General features: G+C 39.6%; 1 protein-coding gene and 1 long non-coding RNA gene across 2 annotated transcripts in view; one reads left to right on the forward strand and one right to left on the reverse strand.

Moving 5' to 3' along the window:
* The window catches only part of LOC146406837 (uncharacterized), a 487,766-nt gene extending 480,327 nt beyond the window's left edge, over nt 1-7,439 (forward strand). Inside the window, exon 3 of the long non-coding RNA XR_014841179.1 lies at nt 7,272-7,439. This is a non-coding gene — a long non-coding RNA (uncharacterized LOC146406837). The remainder of the gene's footprint in view (nt 1-7,271) is intronic.
* SERPINB2 (serpin family B member 2) lies at nt 4,966-19,486 on the reverse strand. The gene is made up of 8 exons (XM_003121697.5): nt 19,434-19,486; nt 15,441-15,617; nt 12,123-12,242; nt 10,404-10,532; nt 9,782-9,899; nt 7,318-7,460; nt 6,251-6,415; nt 4,966-5,929 (listed from the first exon to the last, which is right to left on the reverse strand). The coding sequence occupies exons 2-8, from the start codon at nt 15,606-15,608 to the stop codon at nt 5,525-5,527; spliced, it is 1,248 nt and encodes a 415-aa protein (XP_003121745.3). The 5' UTR covers nt 15,609-15,617; nt 19,434-19,486; the 3' UTR covers nt 4,966-5,524.
* Nucleotides 19,487-25,926: the final 6,440 nt, after the last annotated feature.

Consider the following 25,926-nt stretch of genomic DNA (forward strand, 5'->3'; position numbering starts at 1 on the left):
CCCCACCCTCTGATTCACTTTCACAAGCCCATACACTCTTCCTTTCAAGTTTATCTTGGCCAGAAGCTCAAATAAAAAGATAAAGGCTTTACCTGAATTACTTAATTAACCACATTTTCCATGTTTGTCTGCATGTAGAAACCTGAATTCTGACAAATTGTAACTCACCTTTACCTGGCTTAAGGTCTCTTGTTTCTCAACAAGTAGCAATTAGTGGTTTTCCACAGCAGGTTTTTTTTTTTTTCCTTCTTCTTCAGCAATAATAGAAAGTTTCACATTAGTGGAATAATAATGGACAGTGAAGTGGAGAAATTCTCAGTGGAACATTTACTGTTAAACTGTTAAAGGGAGCATAATTCCAAATAGTTGGATGTCCACTGTCCCCACCCCAGGGACATGAGGTCTGGATCAACAGTTACTGAGTTGAACATTGGTTCATCACTTTCTGGTTCTCTTTTATTTCTGTCTGTGAATGCCCCTCTTTACTTATTAGAAAGGGAAAACAGCAGGTAACAGTTTCATCCTCTCTTGCAGTAAGCACCTGCATGGGGGATGGTGATGGGAGTGAAAAGAGAGATGGAAACAGAGGACAATCCAGAAGGGATCGAGGGAAAGGAGAAGCCTCTTTGTTTATAACGTGTTATTTTTTACTTCACAGTTTCTATTTTTCTCTTCATGGGGCACATGTGGTAACATAGCTCAGAGTTTCATATTTCAGTGTTGATGTGGAGCCAAGAGCAAAGTGTTGCTCTGTGTTTCACTGGAGACTGCAACTTGTGGTTAGAAACTTCGCACTGCCTGCCTGACATGTGCTGCGCAGGTGCTACTGTCCACAGAGGCCTCCAGACTATTATTAGCTGAATATATGGAGACTTTGATAGAGGGACTCAAAAGTTCATCTTAACTGGCAGTGGTTCCCCAGAGAATGACTTGGGCTGCATCCCTGCATGGCATAAGGAGTTGCTCTAGTCATTTATGTTAAATACATCCATAGATTCTGGGGACCCAGTCAAAAAATTTTTCCATTTTCTCTAAAGACATCAAGTAAATTTTATTCATGTTTTCCCACAGACCTCCTCCAGATTCTTTTCCCACTCACTTCTGGATTAAAGTCTTTATATACAGATATACTACCTATGTTGGTATATTTTTGGTTTTGCATTATTTTGATGTCTGTGTGGAGGGGGTGGGGAAGAGAAAGTGGTAATAATATCCGAAGTTAACAATATAATATTATCAACATAATTTTGCTTGTTTGTTGCTGCTAGGTATGGCCTGCCTTATGTATATTTAGCATTACCTACAGATATTACGAATTGCTAATGGGAATGGAGGACTAAGAACTGTGGGTGTAGGGAACAGGGGTGGGAGGGAGGGTTTTATGATATCTGATGCTCAGTGTTTTTATGATATTTGATGCTCAGACTGCATACATTTATTATTTTTCAGATTAGATATTCTTTCTAAAAAAAAAAAAAAAACACCTTTTTTTGGAGTATAGTTGACTTACAATGTTGTATAATCAAAAAACCTTCAGAACAGAAAAACACCCTAGGTACATCAATATTATTCTAATAAGAATCCAGAAGAAGGAGTTCTCACCATGGCTCAGTGGTTAACAAACCCGATTAGTATCCATGAGGAGCCATGTCTGATCCCTGGCCTTGCACAGTGGCTTGGGGATCCAGTGTTGTTGTGAGCTGTGGAGTAGGTCGCAGACACGGTTCAGATCCTGAGTTGCTGTGGCTGTGGGTAGGACGGCGGCTGCAGCTCTGATTCGACCTCTGGCCTGGGCACCTCCATATGCTGCAGGTGTGGCCCTAAAAAGACAAAAGACAAAAAAAAAAAAAAAAAAAGAATCCAAAAGAAGAATGTAAATAGAGTGCGGCCGAGATGAATGAGTGGGTGGATGATGGTTGTCTTGTTCACTTTGGGCAACTGTAACAGAACACTATGGACTGGGTGGCCTGAACAACACACATTTATTTTTCACAGTTCTAGAAGCTGGAAGTCTGAGATCAGGGCACCAGCATGGGCGGTTTCTTGGTGAGGGCTGCTTCTTGGTTCACAGATGGCTGCCAACTTTCTATGTCTTCACTTTGTTGAGAACTCTGGTCCTTTCATTTCCTTATAAGGACACTAATTACATCATGGGGTCTCACCCTCAGGACCAATTCTAACCCTATTTATCTCTCAAAGGCCCTCCCTACAGATATATCCCATGAGGAACTAGGATTTCAACATGCATGTTGGGAAGACACGAACATTCAAGCCAGAGCAATGGCTGAGAGTTTCCCAGAATTGAAACAAAATACAAGTTTCCATGTGGAAAATACCTCCTAATAAATGAGATAAATTTGTAAAACAATTTAAAAACTACTCTTAATGAAAGGAAATTTCAAGAATACCACCAAGAACAAAAATAAAACTATTAAAATTATAAGAAGCAAGAATTATCTTGACATTAACTTTCCCATCAGCAACTTTGTTGTGAAATGATAAAATTGTTCTCTTCAAGTGCTGAAGAATGCTTTGAACCTAGAATTCCATACTTATGCTCTAATTCAATAATAATGGTGAAACACAACTATCTTAAGATTCATAACACTTCAGAAAGTTACTACTTATTGCCGTGCTGAATGAACTGTTAAAGTACATTTTATTTATTTATTTATTTATTTTTTTTGCTTTTTTTTTTTTTTTAGGACCACATCCATGGCAGGTGGAGGTTCCCAGGCTAGCGGTCAAATCAGAGCTACCGCTGCCGGCCTACACCAGAGCCACAGCAACACAGGATCTGAGCCGTGTGTGCAACCTACACCACAGCTCACGGCAATGCCAGATCCTTGACCCACTGATCGAGGCCAGGAATCAAACCCACAACCTCATGGTTCCTAGTTGGATTCGTTTCTGCTGCGCCACAATGGGAACTCCTTAAAGTACATTTTAAAAATGAATCTAGGGGGAGTTCCCGTCGTGGCGCAGTGGTTAACGAATCCGACTAGGAACCATGAGGTTGCGGGTTCGGTCCCTGCCCTTGCTCAGTGGGTTAACGATCCGGCGTTGCCGTGAGCTGTGGTGTAGGTTGCAGACGCGGCTCGGATCCCATGTTGCTGTGGCTCTGGCGTAGGCTGGTGGCTACAGCTCCGATTCAACCCCTAGCCTGGGAACCTCCATATGCCGCGGAAGCGGCCCAAGAAATAGCAACAGCAACAACAAAAAAGACAAAAAAAAAAAAAAAATGAATCTAGGGAGTTCCCGTTGTGGCTCAGTGGTTAGCGAATCCAACTAGGAACCATGAGATTGAGGGTTCGATTCCTGGCCTTGCTCAGTGGGTCAAGGATGCAGCGTTGCCATGAGCTGTGGTGTAGGTTGCACACACGGCTCAGATCCCGTGTTGCTGTGGCTCTGGTGTAGGCCGGCAGCTGCAGCTCCAATTAGACCCCTAGCCTGGGAGCCTCCATATGCCACGGGAGTGGCCCTAGAAATGTCAAAAAGACCAAATAAATAAATAATATAAAATAAAATAAAATAAAAATTAATCTAGGAGTTCTCTATTGGTACAGTGAGTAAGGATACAGTGTTGTCACTGCAGCGGCTCAGGTTACTGGTGTTTGATCCCTGGCCTGGGAACTTCCACATGGGACAGGTGTGCCTGGAAAAAAAAAAAAAATGAATCTAAAAGTAAGTAGGAGAGGGAGTTCCTGTTATGGCTCACTGGGTTAAGAAGATAACACAGTGTCCATGAGGGTGCTGGTTCTATCCCTGAACTCGCTCAGTGGGTTAAAGATAGCATTGCCAAAAACTGTGACATAGGTCACAGACATGGCTCAGATCTGGTGCTGATGTGGTTGTGGCTGGTGTAGGCCTGCAGCTGCAGCTCTGATTTGACCCCTAGCCTAGAACTTCCACATGCCGTAAAAACAAAAAAAATAAATCTAAAATAGTAAGTAGGAGAATGTTAAGGAAGAACCGCTGATTTTCAAGAATGTCTGATTTAGAGTAAGTAAGCCACAATTCAAGCCTTCAAGAATTAATTGAATAATTTTCTGGAACTTTGACCAGCTGAAGATGAGACAGTTTTATTATTGACAATGATAAAAATCATAATCACTAGTAGTTATTAAGTACTGTATATGCTAAGCATTCTTTTAATTGCTTATTATGTGTGAATTCACTACACCATCACAGCAACCTTATGAGAAAAACCTTGTTTCCTCTAGTCTACACTGAAAAAAAAAACTGAAGCATGAAGAAGCATCATTCTAGGCCTGTGATTTGATGACCACAAGTGTCAGAACTGGGATATGGATGCAGAGAAGTCAAGGTCCTGAGGCTACCTCTTTAACCTCCATGCTCCAGTGGGTCGCTCGTCCCTGGCTTTTATCATGGGGGTTAGGGGGAGGGTGATACCTGAAATACATTTCCAGCATGCAGCCGGAATCTGTAGCCAGCTCAGATGCCCCAAACCTCAGATCTTCTTTAGTTCTCAGGACTTAAGTTATATTCTTCTCTGCCTCTGATCCACTCAAAAACATTCAGTGCTATTCAGGGTGAACACACTCAAAAGAAGCCATCTTCTTTTTTCCTTCTGTTCTAAGGTTTCTACCCCTCTGAAGTCTCATCTGAATCAATGATTCTGTGTCTGGACCACTAGGCTTGGTGTTTTTTTCCTGATGTCCTTGAGGTTTGAACACATGTGTCCCCAAAGGACTCTGATCCAAACCAATCTTTGGAATTGCTATACCTTATGCTCCTGTCAGAAGGCAGCTCTAACCCATTTCGCACACAACTCCATCTCCTGCCCCCAGCAAGATGGTTGGTTATTCCCTTGGCTCCTTTTTCTTTTCTGTCATTTTTTTTTTTTTGATTCTCATAAAATAAGCCATGATGTCTGATTCCTGAGAATCAAGATAAACAGGTCTAATGACCTGAAGAACTAATAGAATGATAACAAACAAATGGTTACATGGAAACACATTTATTTTTGTATATTGGCAACCTTACATAAGTACAGACACATTTATGTGATACATAAAAATAGAAATGCACACAATGTGTGTTTGTCTGTTACTCAATGCTTTCTTGTAAGTTTTTATTACAGAAGGGCATGGAAGGACCCTTACCCTTTATTATAAGAACAAATAAGTGCATTTCCTTAGATAGAAAAATAAGTGATGACCTGCTTCTGTAACTGTATCAGCTGCATTAGACAGTGAACAAAAATAAAAATATTATAAAAAATAATAAATAATATAGTGAATGTTGATGTTATAAAATAAACTAAGAGTAAGAAAGAACTAGTGGGACATCATCCCATTTTAGGAAATCAAATAATGAATAGGGTTGTAATGTTACAATTGACAGCTGTCAAGCTATGTCTGTATTTCTATTTGGTGTGTAATAGAAGTTGTTCCAAAAACAGAAATTTATAGAAAAAGTTCCTAAGGTTTTGGAACTTAGAGCAATTCTGAGGCTTATGCCTCATATTACAAAATCCTATGCAGAAACAGAACCTTTCAATTTAGGGTGAGGCAAATCTGCCCAAAAAGAGGATGTTCTTGGTTGTCTTGTGCATGATAAGGAAGAGGAAGGGGTGGTCTGCCACAAACTGTGGGCCTCCATGGCCGGTTCTCCCTGATAGAATGGCCCCGGTGCCCGCAGCTGCTTCAGTGCCCTCCTCATTAACATCCACAGAGGCTTGATGGAACACTTGGGACAGATACAGGTCATTCTTTTCCGACATGCCCAGGAAATTGGCTTGGCCCTGGCTGAAGGCCTCATCCATGCCCATGCGGCTCAGAATGGACTTGAGTTCATAATGCTCTTCCAGTTTGAACTGGGGCAGATACACCTCCACATCATCTTCAGCCATCGTGTCCTCGCTGATCCACGTGTTGAGTTTGTCATAGGTTATTTCACTTTCCAGCTACAAATCCAAACAAAACAACAACAAAAAATCCCAGTAAGTGCTTAGTAGATATGGAAAACAGCTTCTAATGTTGAAAATCAATGACTTTAACTATATCATAGGTGATATAAAAATTAATAGTTTCATAAAAGTTTTGCCAGAAGGGAGCATGTATGGCCTATGCTTAAAATTTTGAAATCAAGTTTGAGATACGTCACAGTTACTCTCAACCAATTCACATATTTCCATGAGAAACTGCATGCCATTTCCTAAGGTGTAGACACACCTAAAGGAAGTTTAGCCCCAGAAATTAAAACAGTGAAAGTTGGTATGTCTTACCAACTCCAAGCCAGTAGAGGATTCAGCAACTTCATCTGGAAGCAACAGGAACATGCTGACATCTCCAGCATAGGGGAGTTCTAGAATCTGAGCCTTTAGGTCTGCTAAGTATCCGATGTTCAGCTTTTCATGCAGGAGCATCATCTGTACTGGTATGCGCTTAGTCTAAAATTATTCAAAAGTAAAATACAAAAGTTTATATTGAGACGTCAAAAGATTTACAATTGGATATAAAAGGAAATGGATTCCGCTTTTATGCTAAAGAGCTGTTTTTAAAAATCAGCAAAATAAATTATTTTTATACTTTTACAGTGGCTCTGATCTATTTAGCTTTTCTTTTTTTTTTTTTGTCTTTTTGCCTTTTCTAGGGCCACTTCCCCGGCATATGGAGATTCCCAGGCTAGGGGTCTAATTGGAGATGTAGCCGCTGGCCTACGCCAGAGCCACAGCAACATGAGATCCGAGCCGTGTCTGCAACCTACACCACAGGTCACGGCAACGCGGGATCCTTAACCCACTGAGCAAGGCCAGGGATCGAACCCTCAACCTCATGGTTCCTAGAAGGATTCGTTAACCACTGTGCCATGACGGGAACTCCCTATTTAGCTTTTTTAAGATCACACCTCTTAGTAATAAGATGGATAGTTAACATCATAATAATACTAAAACATTTGTTCAGTACCTACTAGGGGCCAAGGACTCTGCAAAATCTCATTGAATCCTTACAACAACCTTTTGAGATGTATATTATTATTATTACCCTAGTTTTACAGATCAAAAAATGGAATGCATGGACCACAAGTAACATCATAGCTGGTAAATGGTAGCACCTACATTTGAGTCCAGTGTTGTGTCATTTGAAAGCCTAAGGTATTCACCACTATTCATATGGCCTCTCAGAAAATTACTGAGTGCTAGTCAGTAACTTGAAAGAGTTCATCAACTATCCATTGTGCATAACTTGTAACTAGAAAATCATGCATGGGCATCAACAAGTGATCCCTAATTTTCTCTTTCTTAGCAAAGGCCCTAAAATATATGTGAAGAAAATCTGTCATGTCTCATACCAAGTTCACACGGAAAGGATAAAGCCCATTCAGTTTCTTCTGAAATGGAGTTTTCCACTTTCCCTTGAAGTAGACAGCATTCACCAGGACCATCTTGGTCTCCGCATCTACAGAACCTTCAGGTAACAAGCTGGGGATTTTGCCTACAGAAAATATGATATATGTTTAGGTTTCATGATTAAGAACAGTGACGTTACTATGATTTCTTGAATCTTTGAATCACCATCAAACCCAGCATCCACATTTGCCAAACTCTGAAGAGATGTTGATCTTCAGACTCAAGTTTTTCTCTTGATTTGTTTAAATCATAAGTAAAATGCAGACCAAAATTTTCAGGTTTGCAAAATCCAAGAGAAAATCAAGAAGTAATGCAATTATGAGTAGAATTACTATCAGACTTGGAAAAAAATTTAAGTTCGTTTTTACATTATTTTCTCAAAGTTTTATAGTTGTATGAAGTTATTTAATTCAGATGGGAGTGGAAAACTGTCTCTTAAGAAACATATTAGTGCCCTTCCACAGTATGTCACTAGGGCTCCTTCAAGGTCTGGTCTAGATAGTCTATGGGTCTGACCCACTGATTCTTCAAAAAATGGTGTTTTGGAAGTTGTGCTACATTAGGAGTAGAACAGATTCATGAAGTGAGAAGTGAAGAATTGTCTTGGTGAGGCTGAGAATTTTGGAAGAGACTGTCTAAATTAGTTAGGAAACAATGTATTATAAGTTCTTTAGGAGAGCTAAATGATGCAAAGAACTATGACAACAGAGAATGCAGTAAAGGAGTGAGCCAGAGAAGGTTCTTAGAAATGACACATCTGAGTATGACGGTTTAAAAAAAAAAAAAAAGTAAAAGAAACAACCCATTTATAGTGAATGCCTGATCTGCAGTATTTCAATCACTAAATACATTATTGTATTTAATCTTCACAACTACTCTAGCTGGGGAGTATTATTAGTGTTGTTTTACACAAATGAATACCACAGTGAGAGAGATTAGTAATCTTCCCAAGGTCACAATGCTGGTATGCTGGTCAGAAATCTGTCTCTACAATCCTCCATCTTCCATTCCTACTGACAGATAGAAGACTCACTGTAGTCTGTATATTCAGTCATTCAGTACTCTCTTCAGTGTATCCCCAGGCAATTAAAATTCTTGGTTACTATGGAAATCTACTAAGATTTTATTTAACTTTGTGATGCATGTGGCAAAACTAGATTGATCATAACAGAAAATTTTCTCAACTTATTATTATTTTACTATTATTAAAATTTGGCCAGCTATGATGGAAAAAATAAAAATCATTTTAAAAAAATGAAATGAAATTTGGTAAAGCAGTCAGCCCAACTGACTACTTGGCATTTTGGCAGTTAATCTGAATGATTTACAGCCGTTCAACACAAATGCTTAAAGACAAGAGAAATCTTGCTCTTCTCAAAAAGCAAAACTTTCATGTGTCTCTTTAATTTCGCAATTCGTTTTTATTTTCACTTCTGTTAATCTTCGCTTTCTCTGCTTCCTCTTTGTCAGTGGTGTGTCAGTATTTTAGAACATCGATTTAAAAACTTGATCCCCTTGCTGTACAGTGGGAAAAAATAAATTAAAAAAAAGAGAAAAAAAATGTATTTAGATACAACCTGAAAAAAAAATCTAGAAATGAAGAACTGAAGTGGATTAACTATTTTCAAGAAACAAAAATATTTTTTAAATTCTATAGCCCTTGGTACATGTGTTTTTTCCATTATGGTAGCTAAGAAACCAAACACCACACTCTTGTTTGAAATGTTTTGAACATGAGGTAAACGAAAATCTGATTTTTTGTTTGTTTGTTTTGTTTTCTGGGTTTTTTGTGTTAGGCTATCAAACTCTTTAAACATCCAATTGAAGAATTCCAGAATTAGACTAAGGCTCAGAAGAAGAGGGAACCCCAGCTTCACCACTAACTGGCAGTACAATCTTAAATGAGTCAGTTAAGAATTATGAACATGTGTCACAATGGTAGAGTAGCTGAGACAGTCAAGGAGAGAACTTGACAACAGATTGATTCTGAATGATGAAAAAAAGAAAGCATTAAAATTTTATCATCCTTCCCTCTTCCATTGCTAGTATTCTCACATCAATTGCTCAGGTAAAGGTCATGCCTCAGTGGACACAGAGTAGCAATTATTTCAATACTGATATTTCCTATGGTAGAAAGGAAATCTGCCTCCTCTTATAGCCTAAGGTAATATCCAAAATCACACTATTTAAATACTGAATATATGCCATCTATTAGTAGACCTCAATTATTGTTTTTCTCACTTAAAACACCACAGAGCTCAGCAAGAATAAGATTACATTAACCAAAAAAACTAAGCTTGGGCGAATTTTAATGGAGTAAAGGCTAAATTCAGAAGATGGTTTTAAAAAAATAGATCAGAGTTTTCTAAGTGGAAAGAAGAACAGAAATGATTTCCTCGGTTTTACCTTTGGTTTGAATCTTGACCCAGGAATTAATCTTTTTTCTGGCTTCTTCTGCACATTCAAGGAAGTCAACTTCCTGAGGTTCTGTAGAATAATATTTTTTGGAGAGTCGAATGTATTCCTTGAAAGCAAAAAACAAAAAAGCCAAAGGTTACATAGATTGTACACTGAACAAATCTTGGTGTAATTGTAAATTATAGGTTTCCTATCAAGACTGGGGAGCCTGAGGTAGGATTAGGGGTGGAGGATGGCTGGGGGCTGATTATAAGTGATCTCTTGACCCCCTTTCCCCACACTCCAGCCCCAACCCTATTTGCTTTCCTGCACACTTTGCATGATAGAGACTGAGCACAAGGGAAGAGGCTGGGTATGGAGGACAGTGGCTCTGGAACTCGGCTATGCTCCTTACTATTTCTCTACAGGTGGGACTTGTGCAGCAGGGAGAGGAAGAACCCACAGGGGAGCAGTGGGACAGCTGCATTGGATAGTGTCCAATGGCCCTAGGGAGACTTAGTGAGCCAGTGTGAAATTCTGACTCTCTCTGTATGAATCACAGAGAACAGCTTTGAAAGTGAACTTGTTGCAAGTTTGGGGCCCTGCCACTTAAATTGCAGGTTTCACTTACTTCCTTGAATCTCGAAGACTTCTCTCCAAACAGCTTGTTGGCGCTTTCCAATACATATGCCCCTGTGGATGCGTTGATTGCAGAGCTGAGAGAGTAGAAGGATGAATGGATCTTACCTGCAGCTTGTGCCTTAAAGAGAAAGGAGGGATTCTCATTACATAACACAGGACTGCTAAACAAGGTAGTTCCCATACAACAGTATTTTTTCCAATATATCAATAAAATGTTACATTAAAGTATACTTTCCTCTGGCACTTTAGAGAAATCTCTGAGGAAATACTCTTGATATGGATGTGGTACATTAAAAAGAATCAGATAATTATTTACACATTTCAAATTTTGGTGTGCCTCTGAATTGGCTTTAACCATGAAATTACCAAGGTCCTAGAAGAAAGTCAGGCTCCTTTTATAGTTTCCTAAACTACAAAGTCTCTAAGCAATTTTTATTATATTAAAATGTTAACTCGGAATTTTTGTGTGTGTGTCCTTTTAGGGCCCCACCCGCAACATATGGAGATTCCCAGGCTAGGGGTCATTGGAGCTGCAGCCGTTGGCCTATGCCATAGCCACAGCAACGTGGAATCTGAGCTGCATCTGCAACCTACACCACAGCTCACAGCAACACAGGGGGACCCTTAACCCACTGAGCGAGGCCAGGGATCAAACCTGCGTCCTCATGGATGCTAGTCAGATTCGTTTCCACTGAGCCATGATGGGAACTCCAAAAATGCTTTTTTTAAAGTTCATGTAACTTCTGAAAGTGCTATTTTATAATTAAAGGGTAGTCTCTGCAGTGGAAAAGCTGGCTTTTAGAAAGCACAGAATTGAGGGGAATTCCAGTCTGCAACCTCAATTTTGTAAGCATGATAAGAGACACAGGGCTTAGTCACAGCAGTGCCCCGGTGAAGCAGAGGTCAGAGCCTTCAGGTGGGCTGCTTACTGTCCTTTCAGACCTGGATGAACCTCCATACTGAAGGGGGTCCTCTCCCCCTCCTCTAGTCCATCATTCCCCCAGTGACAGACAGATGGAGCATCAGCATTCCCAATGGGAAGATGTAGGAGGTGTCTCCCCATAACCTAACTTAGGAGTGTGATTGTGGAAGTTGTTTAGCAATAGGAGTACATCTATGCCCAGCTCCTAAAATGTAGCTGGATAGCTGGGGTTTGAAGAAGTGGAGTACTGGGAAGAGATTTTCCTACCTGTGATAGATTAGATAAGTAGATGATAGATAGATAGATAGATAGATAGATAGATAGATAGATAGATAGATAGATAGTGATCATGATGATAGATAGATAGGAGATAAAGGATATCTCAGGGTCATGACCTCTCTTGCAGTCACCAAGCCTGGCCTTCTCCATTCCTCAGTTACTTGCCCTCCCCTCCCCCACTCTGGAAACTTGCATCCATGCATGTGAGTTCTAGGACCATCTATCATGGTGTTAGAATAAATTATACATACCCAACTAATGGCAGTGCAGAGCAATAGAATTTAGAAATAATCTTGGCCTGGAAGTCATGAAGTCTGGATTCTACCCAGGTTCTGCCCTTGCTCAAAGTGACTGTAGGATACTTACTTGAGGATTCTGAGTATTGGTTTTCTTTCTGTGAATGAGGCAAAGTGTACTAGGTTCCTTCCCTCTCTAATATAGTGACTTTAAGACAAGAAGAGTCTGGAAGAAAAATGCAAAAGAAATAGGAATGGATGAGTCAGATACCTGCAAAATAGCATCAGGATAAGGGCCCTTCTGGACATGCTGCATGACGTCACCACTGGTGAAACTCTCTAGGGTCACTGGGATGCCTTCATGGACTCCAACTTTGTTAAACTGAAGCACCTAAAATTAGAATTAGAAAAAATGGGTACATTTTTCTGCTAAAGTACTTAACTTTTCAACCAATGGCTATCAGGTACCTCTAAGCGGTGTTCTGTCTAGTCCCTGGTTTTTGTGTCTGGGCAACAAGCATAGATACTCTTCATTTGTAATATGCATCAGCCACCTGAAATGTCCCTCACAGGACACAGCATGAGGTATTTTATATTAATTCCTATACTGCCTATTTTGACAACAATTTGTTGTTAGGAGATGATTTATAATCTCTTAATTATCTAAATTATCATTCAACCCATAAGTTGTCTTGAAAATATGTCAGTATTTTGAAGGAAGTAATAAGGTTAACTCCCGACCTTGTATCTCCCTTTTTAGAGGCCTTATATATTACACACTTCTAACCTGTCAAAAACGTAAACCACAACTAGCTTAAGCGTCAGAACAAGTCACTCAGTATTAACAGGGATCACCTGCAATATTTGCACATCCCTTATTTACACATAAAGAAGTCCCCACATCTGTCCATGTGGGGAGATAACAGGGATCAGATGACAATGAGAATCTCTTTATGTCGTAAGTGGCAGATCCAGATAACAGTGAAGCTGGCAGGTGAAGACTGGCCCCTGGGAGGTGGCTTGGGTCCCCTCCCGCAATACCAAGCCTCTCCAGCCTGGCCCAGTCAGTCTCAGCACTCCAGGCTGGCCCCACCACACCCCCACCTTCAACATCCACTGGGTCCCGTAGGTCCTGTACCGCATCCCTATGGGGTCCCAGGTGAGGAGGACCCTCTGTGGTAACAGGACTGATGGTGGAGATTCTGCTAAGGAAAGGAAAGGCAGGCTTATCCAGCCAGGTGGTGAATTTCTAGGCTTGGAAAGAGAGGTGTGAGGGTTTGTGGGGTCTTTCTCTGCTCTTCAGATCATGTGTTACAAGTCCTACCTAATACTCTCTGAAAGGTCTGACTCAGCCGCCACTTGGGGGAGAATATCCCCTGTAACAGCTTCTCTCATTGTCCCCCCTGTTAAGGAAATTGACCCTTAAGTCGGGGTCTCCTGGCTAGGACTAAAGCCCTCCTGATTCACTCACTTCAGAAGCCTCCACAGGAGTGGGGGATGTCAGTTGACCTGAGCCAGGCTAAGGCCACAGAGAAAATAGCAGGTGAGGCACAATGCCCAGAGAGGCCACTTAGCCTGGACAGGTCTGTGGCCTTTCCTAAAGATAAGATCTGTGTAAAAATACTCCTGCTAATCTTATGTCTCCTATGCTCTGGATGAGCGTATCCCTTCTATTTATTCCTTTTTCCCACTACAACTACTTCACCCCTACCAGTCACACCAATTCCCAATGGCATTCCCTCTCTTTGCCCTAATTTTTGGATCTGTAAAATGAGTTTGGTAGTCATAGCACCTACCTCACAGGATTTTGTAGTTTGTGGCTAAATTCATAAAATGGTCTTAGGTACCTGTCCAGGGCACTACTAACCATCATCTATCCTAACAATTACTACTTTTCATCTTATCTCTCATCTTCACAGCCATCTCGCCAGTTATGCATTTTCCTTCTCATTTTAAAAATAAGAAAACTGGAGCTCAGAGAGTTTAAATGCCTTGCTCACATACTTTTATAAGTCGCAAAGCCACCATCCAAACAGGACCAGTCTGTCCCCAAAGTCCCTGCTTCCTCCTCCAAACCAAAGAGCTTCTGTTTCTTAGTAGCGAATTAACCAAATTTGCCTTTGAACTTCAAAATCTGCATATGCAGCAGAGGTACAAGAAAACTATAAAAAAATCCTTGCCCCGCTTGCTTAAAGTACTTTCCAGAGGCAGAAAAACTGTGTTGTGACCAATAAGTTAATTTTCCTTTGCAATTAAAATCAAGTTTTTATACTTTAAGCACCTAGAGCATTTGTCCTAAAAATCCATTGCCTCTACATTTTAAAAATGAAGACCTTGATGTTTTCTAAAGTTGTTCAATGCAGTCCACTGCCTTTATTTTTTCAAGGCAAAGAAAATAAAAGGGAAGGAGTTTTGCAAAATGTTGCTGGTATCGGAGAGTTAAGCAACTGGGTTTTGTTGTAAGTCTTAATGTTTAAACTGCCACAAACACAGGGAGTGAAGCTCCCATCCCTTTTCCTCCAGCAGTGGGATTGGCCAACACTCTCTGTGAGCCACTCCAAACAAGGCCCATCTTAAATGGGTCATCGTGTACCTGGAAGGATGCATATATCATCTATCTTACACACAGCTGTACTCAGGTACAGTTCTCACGGGAAACTTGAAAGTAGCCAGCGGCAGATTGGTGTGACTGAAAGTAGAATCTGTGTTGGTGAGAAACCAGTCTGTACTTAAAGCACTCAACTTTGTGTTTATGTATTAGGGAATAGGAAAGAATTTTAATTATATGATCACCTAATCGGTCACTGACCCAGAAAATACAGGATCGTGTGCCTTTTAACTGTGCTGATTCCATCCTGTAAAACTCTTTCAGGGTACAGTTAAGGTAGTTCAATGTGTTTTCATGACTCCAGACTCGTTGAAAGTGTCCCCTAACTGGCCTTGACAGAAATACCCTAGATGCTGTCCCACACTCTGTCCACCCTGACTTTGAAGATTGGCATCACACCAGGCCCCATTGCCATGACCTCATGGAGTTGAGAACATTGGTCCTCTGGAGCCACATTGCTCCCTGTGCATCTCCCAGAATGCAGAGACCACATCTCTGGGACACATTTTTCTCTTGGTGACACTGTTTTAAAACCACTAGGAGGACTTCTCTCTGTGAGTGGAAGGAGCCTGAGCAAGGAGGGAGGAAACCATAGGAACCCCTGGGAAAGGAGCCTCCTTCCCACTGCCACTCTTCCTATCTGTCAAATGACACTTGCCTTAAAACCAAAAGAGATAAAGCATTCCAATACCTTGAAAAGTATAAACGTTACATTATCAGAATGTAAGATATTGTCTCTATGAACTATTTCCAGCCTTACAGAATAAGAAACTCCAATATGCCTTCTGTGATATCTACCACTGAGGGTGTTTCTAGTTTGGCTGTTTTATAGATTTGAATCTAAAGAACTCATGTGGTAATGGCTTGTGATGATTGCTGACCTTGTTATAGTCAAGATGTCTCAAGCATAAAATCAGAAAAATCCTACTCTTCAGTTCAGGAATTATTCAGCTCTAATTTGGAACTTTAACAGACACTTACTTTGGCCATCTGGTCTGCAGTGTTGCCCCTGGCACCCAGGTAGACCATGGCCATGGTGGATGAGATGCTCCATGGAGAGAAGAAGAGATTCTGGGCAGCACTTGTATTTGCCAGGTGCTTGAAGAAATTGAGGGCAAAGATTGTGTTTGCCACGTAAAGTTCTTCCATTGTTTCAATCTAGAAGGAACGTGAGGGGGGAAAAAACAGCTCTAGAAGATGACTCAACATTTTAGGTGATGTCAGTAGAGTAGTACAGGCTGTACCATGCATACGGCAGGGGTTCCCTTGCTGTTCTTCCTTCATGGGACAGCATGAGGTAGAGCAGGGGCAGCAGCATCATGGTCATGGGACCTGGGCGGCCACAGAGGGTCCCATGCTCAGTACAATGCACTGCTGTCACCATCTTGAAATTCTTAATCATTTTAACCAAGGAACCCTGCATTTTTCTTTTGCATCTGATCCTGCAAATTCTGCAGCTGATCCCGAGACAGAAGGGAACGATTTTGTGATGAGTAGTAACTCTGCACATAATAATAATGATAATAAGAGCCTTTATTGGATTCTTACTGCACAACAGATGCTGTTTGAAAGCTTTCACCTGTACTAACTGGTTAATCTGTACAGAAACCCTATGAGAAAGGCACTGCTACTCTTGTCTTACAAAGGGAGAAACTGCTGCCCAGAGAGAATCAGAGTAGTGACCAGTGCCACTGGACTATAAGGGGTAGGACTGGGAATTGAAGCCGGGTGGGTGGGTGGCCTCCACGGTCAGGTTCTCAATCTCTGTGTTGCACCCACAAATATACACTACACACACACACAGACACACACACACACATGCACATGTATGCACACACACACACACCACAGATACAAACATACTCAAATATATGCCCATGCACATGTACTTTTGTTGGCCCCAGTGGATATGGTCAAACTTCTTTCAAATTCCCTGCTTCTAGAAGTGGCTTAGACTCATCATTTGAGAGTAGGCATTTTTACACACCCCTACCTCCCCTGCCTGCACCCACTCCACTCACACACACCATAGCCTTTCTACCAAAGAGGCCCCCTGTGCTGAGTAGTTAATTACTGGGAGTACTGAAAAGGCCCCTTCTCCCACCACCCTCACCCCTGACCCCTGAGCAAGGAAGGCAATGCCAGGTCCCACTGCTGGGGTTATCCTTGGTATATGGAATACACGTACACACACACACACACACACACACACACCCCTGAAGATAAATGACAGACACACCCTCCACATGCAGCCAAAAGCTTGGACACACCCGAGGTGTGTGCGGGTATCTGCTGGTTCTGGCCAACAGACTGTATCTTAAGCTTTCATAATGTCTTAAAACACACCCTGCAATTACCAAGATATATAAAGATACCAAACAATGCTGACACTCATCATCCCACAGGAAACCTTCTGTGACAGTGACTGGAGAGCCACAGCATGTCCTACAGCTCTACTGCCTTGAGCTCACTCAGCAGGGCCTCCCAGGTTCATCTCTCTCTAGTCCACACATGTCTTAGGTGAACACTTGATTCATGAACATTTATTTTTAAGAAAATGATTGCAATTTGCATCAAAATTTCTCATGTGAAATACAACCCAATTGTATTTTATCAAGACAAAATAGTACATTGAGTAACACTGTCCCTGAAACTGTCTTGTATCTTCTTGTCTCCTTTAATATTTAAGATTCACAGGATTTGTATGAGGTAGCTATTATGATCTTTATTGTTGTGTTACACTCTGATGCCCAGAGAAATTAAGTAACTTGTATGAGGTCGCACAGTTTTTACATGATGAGACAGGGATTCAAGCCTAGGTCTGCTTCGGAAACCTGCTCTAGCCAATTTTCCTCACGGCCTCACCTGCTGAAGTTTAACTTCACTTTATGTGTAAGAGTTTAGGCAAGCTACTAGTTTGAGAAATGCTAGAAAGAGGAAGGAAGAAGAGGAAGGAAGCAAGTTTGTACTGCTCCTAGAAGGCTTAATGAGCTTGAAAAAAAAAATCGCTATTTTTTTCTCTTGCTTCTTCATTGAGATTAGATGAACTTAGATGGCTCAGAAATTTTTCCTCTTCCTTCTACCAATTTTAAATTGTCTTTATATTAAATTGGTCTTTGGTAGATTTTTTTGTAGATTACCTCAATAATGCTTCAGAAACAAATTGAGAATTAACAACACAAATAAAATGTTTCTCTAATGTGTATGAAAAAAAATAATAAATCAGAGATCAAAGCCAGAAAAATAAAAATAGGCTTCCCCTACACCTAATTCTTTGTAATGACCTACATAGTTCAGTCACTTTGACACTAACAAAATTTAAGAGGACTTTTAATACCAAGTTAGAACTTCAAGTGACTTTATGAAGAAGTAAAAAGTAAATAAGGACAGAATTAAATCATCCCATGTGCATTTACTTCTTTTCAAAATAGTCTAAATTTTATTTTTAAGATGAGGTGCAATTAACTGCCTTTAACATAAACATAATATTTGATGTCTTTATTGCAGTTACCAAATTCCTTCAGCCTCACTGTTTCATTTAACTTGCGTAATTACTTGCCCTGTAAACCTAGTAATTCCTGTTATATCAATGAAAGTAGAAAGATGTCTATTGCACAGCTAGATTCAAAGCCTAGATTGACTTTCAGTCTTCTGATTCCAGCCCTGGTGCTTTTCCTATAGACCTTCGAAATCAGGTTTGAGAAGTTCATATTTTTAGAAATCTGTGAAGGCATTATGTGGTGTGTGTATAATACATATATAAAAATATATAGGTAATACAATGTTTCCTGACTCTCCAAGTCCATGCCTTACATTTGAGTGGGAATCTGCCTAAAACGATGTAAAATTGAAGTTGCTGAGTGACATCAAAGAGCATAATCTCTCAGAACAGGTAACACCTGTTGTGAGTTTCTTACCACTAAGAGTAAGTTACACAATTTCATTAATTTTCAGATATTATACTCCTGATCAGTGTTTAATATTATCTTTAGAAGAACAGATGGAAAGCATATGCAGGACTGGGCTCTGTGATGTTTGTGTCAGTTCCCTCAACACAAACTGACAGATGTGCCACTGAAACTTGGCAGAGGTGACAAAGAACTCGGGAGGTGCTGCCAGCCACATTCTCCCAGTCTCTCTGATCGCTGGCAATGAAAGTTAGGTCTGGGTTTGCTATAGCATTCAAAAGAATTTTTTTTTGCAATGACATAGTGCATATATTTTGAAATCACAAAAATTAATGAGAACAAAGAGAATACAATAACTTCAAGGAAATTTCCCATTTGAAATTACCAAATTTCCCCCTCACAAAATCAAAAATATTTTCTGATATTTCAAGATTTTCATAATGAATAATTGTTTGATTATGGAGTATTAAATTATTTATTGAACTATCATTTTATTCAGTCCAGCAGCTAATTTGGCTGAGTTTTTTCTTTCACTAAATTGACTGATTATTGAACTAAATTTGATAAATATATTCTGGTATTGAACTGACCCAACCTAGCTTTCTGCTTAATTTCTGATTGTTTTAGATGAAAACTGAGTTATCCTTTTGTGTATATTTATAATACAAGGTATGATGACTTTCAATTATTAAATTAATAGTTTTAATCAGTCTAGTTATTTTCATCAAATTCAGTGCCAAACAGAAACTAGTAGAGAATATATACATTCTAAGCTGTTCAATAAAATTGACATTACAACCTGAATATATGTTTTTGGTGTAAAGAATGATACATAGGCATCTGTTGGCTTCTGAGATTTAAGATTAGGTCTCGCCGTAAACTTAATTAAAATCTGGAACTAAAATAATTCTGTTAAGCAACTAGACAAGAAAGAACCACCAAATTTTTACTCATCCTCTAAAAACATCCCATGTTTAAATTTTCATTATATTAACAATACCTATATGAAGTAGGAGAAAAATGAAACCAAATTTCATAGAGACAGACATGGAAATCACTGAAATACCTGGTTATTCTCTGAGGTACAGTCCGACAGGAAATGGACTTCTGAGGGTTGCTGAAGTTCAGACATGGGGATGACTGGTTTTATAAAGCTCTGCCCCTCCCACAGAGCATTTTTTTTTCTCTCTCTCTAATCTGTATCCTTTGAGTGATTCAACATTTTACTCAGAAAGACATCACTATAATAGAAATGCTTGTTTGCTAAGGCACCATTTAGGAAATTTGTTCGGAGGATGACGTCATTCAGAAACTTAAGAATTTAGCAATATCTACACATGCTGGTTAAAATTAACGAAAACCTGTCACCCCAGTTTCAACACTCCCCTCTTTAACTGTTCTCATCATATCAAATTCTGCAATATTCCTTCTATCTTTTGTCAAGGATAGCCTGTGAGCTCTTTGCAGTACTTAAAAGCAATGGAATCCTTTCTCTTTTGAATTTAGGCAGACCTCAAGCAACCTTTGGGCAAGGAAAGGGGGAAAAAAAAAAATCTTTTCGTTCTTAGAAATTCTCTGTTTTAAATTGTCTTACATTTTCTCAAGCTATAATTTCCTAAATAATTCTCAGCTCCACACTAATCTCCTGTCATAAACCACACCCAAAAAACTTTTCATTAAAACATAGATCTTATCTCTAATCAAACAGTGAAATTCCACCATTGTTTTAAGTTAATTTTTAACTCTGGGCAAATTATAGGTGTTACTTGGAAACAGTAATGTGGAAAACTTGATTCAGAAAATGCCTAGATTTTTAGATACAACCAAAGAAATCTGAAGAGTAAAAATAAAAGATTTGCTTGATGGAAGAGAATTCGAGTCTGAAAATGTTCATATTGTTAGAGCTTATTGAAAAGTGTCTGTAACACGTCGTAAAGATGGCTTCTCTTCTCTTCATTCTACTAGTATGTATAGGAAATAGCCAAAGAGAAAGAGATGAAGAGAAGTAAAACATCATGTTGGGAGTTCCCATCGTGGCTCAGTGGTTAACAAATCTGACTAAGATCCATGAGGATGCGGATTCGATCCTTGGCCTCGCTCAATGGGTTAAGGATCCGACATTGCCGAAGTGGGCCCAGGCTACAGTGGGCTGTGGTGTATGTCACAGATGAGGCTTGGATCTGGCATTGCTGTGGCTGTGGTGTAGGCTGGCAGCAATTCAACCCTTGGCCTGGGAACCTCCATATGCCGTGGGTGCGGCCCTAAAAAGACAAAAAAAAAAAAAAAATCATGTTGCATCTCAGCTGGTATAACAAGCTCCATGTTTATGATGGAGAGCTGAGTTGACAACCTGGAGTATTCCTGAAACCAAGCCTGTGGATTCAAGTCCTGTGGGAGATTCTAAGCTTGGCTGGCATCCACAGAGCCAGATTTCTCCTCACTTCATCTTGCTAATGTGAGTCTCTGGTCAAAAAGAAGTGGGTTGACCTAACCCAAACCCCTCATTATTATTAAAGGGACAATGAGATAGGTGTGTTCTTCTGCATCTGCATCTGGAGGTTAAATGCCAAACTATTCCATTTATTAATTTCTGGAACATCTCAGGTCAGACATAGAAAAAAAGTCGAATTTCACTTCGACAGTGATCTTTCAACTCTTAAGTTCCTCCATTAGACCAAAGAAACCTTTTAGGCAGCCGTTGATCCCCCCCCCCTTTTTTTAAGAAAATAGAGTTTATCAAGGTAAGAGATGATGCAAGCGCAGTGGTATGATTCCTAACTTTCAGGAGAGCCGACCAGCCATTGATCCTTTTATGGTATTTCACCTCCCATGTCACTCAGCCAGTTCTTTGCCTCAGTGACAATTCAGTGATGCTATTGCTAGGTGGTCTGGGTCTCTCCCTTTTCATCCTCAGTCCACTGGAGGGCCCCCTCTAGAAATGCAACCAACTTGTTCAACTGTTTTTAAACTACATATTGGCCACTCATCAGTCCACTGAGTCAATAGTAAGCATACCTAGAACTTTAGCCCCTTATTCCCACTGATCCAAATCTATGAGGTTCGCTTCACACCCCAAAGTGTCCATGAGATCCAGTCTGACTTCTACAATCTTAAGTGAATTCCTGCTACATAGAGCCACACTCCTTAGAGTTCAACTTGCAACATAACGATGTATGATTATTAATTAATTAATTAATCTTGTGTGTTCTAGTTATTTCATCTGAGTTGAGTTTCTATCACAAACTGGATTATATGCTTAATTCCTTGCCAGCAGCAAGAAAAAAGGAGGATCAAATGGGTACATACTAAATATTTTCTGAAAAAATGAATACAATGCTAAAACTCTCTAGAAAGGTCTTATAGTGTGGTGAGCCAAAATGTGAATTCTGAGAGACTTGGAAAGGTCTGATTTGAAACCGCTTTCGGCAACTTACTAACTGTATAATCTTGCCCAATTCCTCAGCCTCGCTGAGCTTGAATTTCCTAATAAGCTACCTGCCTGGTGCTGTTCCTTGCCTATGCAAAGGCAGTCCATTTTTGCTGTCCTTCTTCATGATTTTGTTTAGTATTATAAAGAGATTTCTTGACCTCAGGAAGAAGGACCTAGTTGCTGCTCTAGGAGGTGGATATATAACTTAGTTCTGGTCAATGAGATAGAAGAGAAGTCTGCTGGCGAATGTTTGGGGTAATTTTTTTTCCTGATATGAGGGATATTTGCAAAGAGATATCCCCCCACCCCAGTCCTACACTATTCCCTCCTACACAACTTTGAGCTCGGCTGCATGAAGATGTGATACTGCAGACTTATTGAAACCAGAAGGGAAGGCTAAGAGATTTGCAGAGATGCCACACCAGAGCGCTGACATCAGAGATCCTAAGCCAACAAGGGAAATGACCTTACATTCAGATTTTGTTCTTGTTCTTATTGTTATATTAGGTAATAAATAAGCCTGTATTATTTAAGCATTGTTAGACACCTTGAATCTTCTGTCATTTGCAGCCAAAAGCATTCCCAAATGACACAGAAGGTAGATGAAGAATAGATGAGATAACGTGAAGAATATTTTGTGAAGAATAGATGCGATAATGTTTGTCAAGTCCTTAACATATTATCTTTCATATAGTGAGTGTCCCATCACGTGAGCTGGTATAACAGAGAAGTTGTTTGTGGGCAGGTATGGGAGTTGCCGTCGTGCCCAGGTTAGAGCACTTTTCATGAGCTCGATATCCAAAGAGAAGACATTCATTCATCAAAGAATTAGAGAAAGTTGTACAAGGCAATATGTGATTAAGAGCCAAACTCAGTGGCACCAAAAGTAGGAAATGTTATAGGGAGAAGGCAAAAGGATTGAAAATGTGTGTTAGGACCTCCAGGGTAGGGTTGAGATAAATGAAAAAAAAAAAAAAAAACTGAAGTTTCAAAAGAGAAGGCACTAAATTATGAAGTGGAAGGCACATTGAGTGGCTGTCTGAGATCTGCCTGGATCAGCCATGTTCCAGGGGAAGGAGAGAGGAAAGGGGGCAGCATTTTACAAAGGGGCCTCTAATCCCAGACTGAGTTGAGATCTAATCTAAAGGCAACCCACTGCCAACCCTGAAGAAGGGAAGCGATGTGTGTTCTAAGAAGAAAAATCTGGAAAGTCTGGAAGAGAAAGAACCCAAAGGATGAGACACCTCTTAGGATACCAGTTTGAAAAGAACAACTACTAGAGTGTTCCTCGCTATTATAAAATATGTAAGATTAGGGCTCTCAGTTAACCTGAAACAGATGTGCAGCAATTGTAGGGCAGATCACATCTATGGAAGTGAAGAATAATGAAACCTGAAAGAATTCCACTTTCTTGTTTTCTGATCTTCCAGGAAATGTGTATAGACAATCTTAAGAGGAAAAAAAGAAGGATATAAAATTATACATACAGTATGTTATGAACTATATAAATTAAATATGTGCAGAAATAGGATTTGAAGTAAATACATCAAATGTAAACAGTGATACCTCTGGGTCATAACTTTATAGACATTTGTCATTTTTTTCCTTTTCCTTTAAAAAATTTTCCCTGTTTACTCCAGTAGGTATGCATTAATTTTAAAATTAGAATTATGTTATCAAAGCATCTATATCAAAGTGTTTGTTTTCTTCCCAGTAACACTACAGTGAATCATTTATAAAGAAGAAATATGCCACTGGCGTGGCCAAAAAAAGAAAGAAAGAATACCCAAAATAAGAAAACAACTTTATGAATAAGGTTCCAATATTCTAACTTGGAGATTACATACACTGTACTTTTTATGAAACACACATCCAACTATGATTGAGCAGCCTGTGCAGTTAACTATTCAGTGTCTCTCTCTCCCTTCTAACTGGCGAGGACCATGAGTTCCACAACCACCGTAGTCTTTCCCAATGACTCGCATCAGGACTTGCTCAGATCAAGTTTCTCACAAAGTGCTTTGCTAAATTCATTTTGCTGATTCATGCCTAGTGAGTTGTCATGTCTTTCTATTCTCCTCTCCACTTTGGATGAGCAAACTCTAGTCCTTCCATAATTACCCTTTCCATGTGATTTACTGGCAGATGGGGAATATACAAATTAGAAAACTGATCATGTCTGCCTGAGTGATGTCACCACTGAAATTATCCTGAGCATAAGGCAACTGTAGATCAAAAAGGAAGTCCCGTTTTCACACAAAATTCCACATGGTAATTTTATTAATGACTTTCAGTTAAATATATTGTAATTCTGTTTTTAGATTATTAAGACAAATTAGCTTTAGTGTTTAGATAGAACAGTTCACTCTAGAAATTTAGTAGCTATTGTTGGAAGCAGGACCAAATGTATGTGAAGATAGTCACCTCTATAGTGGGAACTTGTGGTCATTAAAACATCCTGCAACATATATTCCTTGAAATATCTTTATCGAAGAATAGACATTTCTAATAGTTTTTTACAATTAGCAATAAAATGTAGCATGTTAATGTCTCTTGGAGAAACAATACATGTTTCTAAATTCCTACAAAGAGGGTTTTGATGGTGTGGAGGGAGAAGTGGTCAGGGAAGGAGTTTTGGGGTGTGTGGAAAGGATAAGCAAAAGAATGAAAGGGCTTTGAATGAGAGTGGGCCTAGGCTGCAGAGAGGAGCAGTCCCAGAATCCAGGACAATGGAAAGCAAACCTCAACTATTTTAAGAAATGGCCCTGGTCCAGCCATGAGTGTGAGAAAGTTTGTACATGAAACAAGCTTTGTTAGGGAATGTAACACCTCATCAGACTATTTATCTTGTTGCCCAGTGATAAACCCAACATGGATACTGTGGCTGGTAGACTGTGGGAACATACATCCAGTGTTGTGTGATTCAGCTATTTGAGGAAGTCAGATACCTTCCTAAGACTTGTCATGACAAAAGCATGTGAAGAGACTCCATTTTCAGAGCAGCCTCAGAATGCACTGTGAATCATGAATTCACTCACTATGTACACCAGGTGAAACTCTATGTTTACAATGATCCATTTCCTTCAAGGATCTAATGATATAACATTGGACTCCTAAAACCACAACTGCATGCATCATTCAGCTCTCTATTATCCTTCTGGATTATGTATGGATAAATGTAATATTGTATTACTTAATTTAGTCTCCCTCTTATCTAGCATGTTCCTACTACATCTCTACCAATGCCCTCTGCCTAGAAAAAAAATAACACATTTTGATGTTAACTTTCATAAAACATACATAGAAACTAAATAAATAACCACATAATCATTTCATGCATTCCAAATCCAGATGTCAGTTACTTTTGAATTACCGTCATGGATTTCTGTATCTTTTTTTTCATTGACTAAGTAAAAGACCAGAAACTAATTAACACTTACTTTTAAAATACATACATTAGCATTGTAAGTCAACTATACTCCAATAAAATTAAAAAAATAAAAATAAAAAATTTAAAATATAAAATACATACATGATACACCAGATTTAGATTTAGATTTGATCTCATATAAAATGATTAGGGCAATCCTTTAATTTCTGGGAAGGAAACATCAAAGGAAAATAAGATGATTTGTGGGACAATGATGAGTTTTATCACAGGATTGAACCAGAGAATTCACATTGTCATCAAGTTATGATAGCCTTATTTAGACTTGTGTAAAATCGGGAGGAGGGAGAGGAAGTTATTGCTCAGTTCATCCCCATTAATTAGTCATAATACATGGAATGTATGGACAGGAATATGGGGAGGTAAATGAGAAACATGGGTGATTGGGGAGGAGGAGAGGAAAGGAGACAGCAAAGTCTCCTACCACTCTGTCCCCAGCCTTGATCGCTCCTGGGTCTTGAGACAGCCAAGTCTAACTTCCTCCAGACATCTCCCATTGCCTGACCAGGACCACTCTAGTTTCAGCATGTCCAAAACCGGACACATCATCTCCCTATCATTCTCCCTGTCCTATTTCCTCTCATCTACTTCCTATCTACTAGGCATCCAAGGAAAAATCAAAGCAACATCCTTAACTCTTTTATTTTTATACATTTTCTCATCTATCGTTTAACAAACATC

The sequence above is a fragment of the Sus scrofa genome, chromosome 1 (genome assembly GCF_054392235.1).
Source record: "Sus scrofa isolate SSC_HxYL_T2T_F1_AM1 chromosome 1, Sscrofa_HxYL_maternal_Yorkshire_Landrace_v2.0, whole genome shotgun sequence".
Classification (NCBI taxonomy): domain Eukaryota; kingdom Metazoa; phylum Chordata; class Mammalia; order Artiodactyla; family Suidae; genus Sus; species Sus scrofa.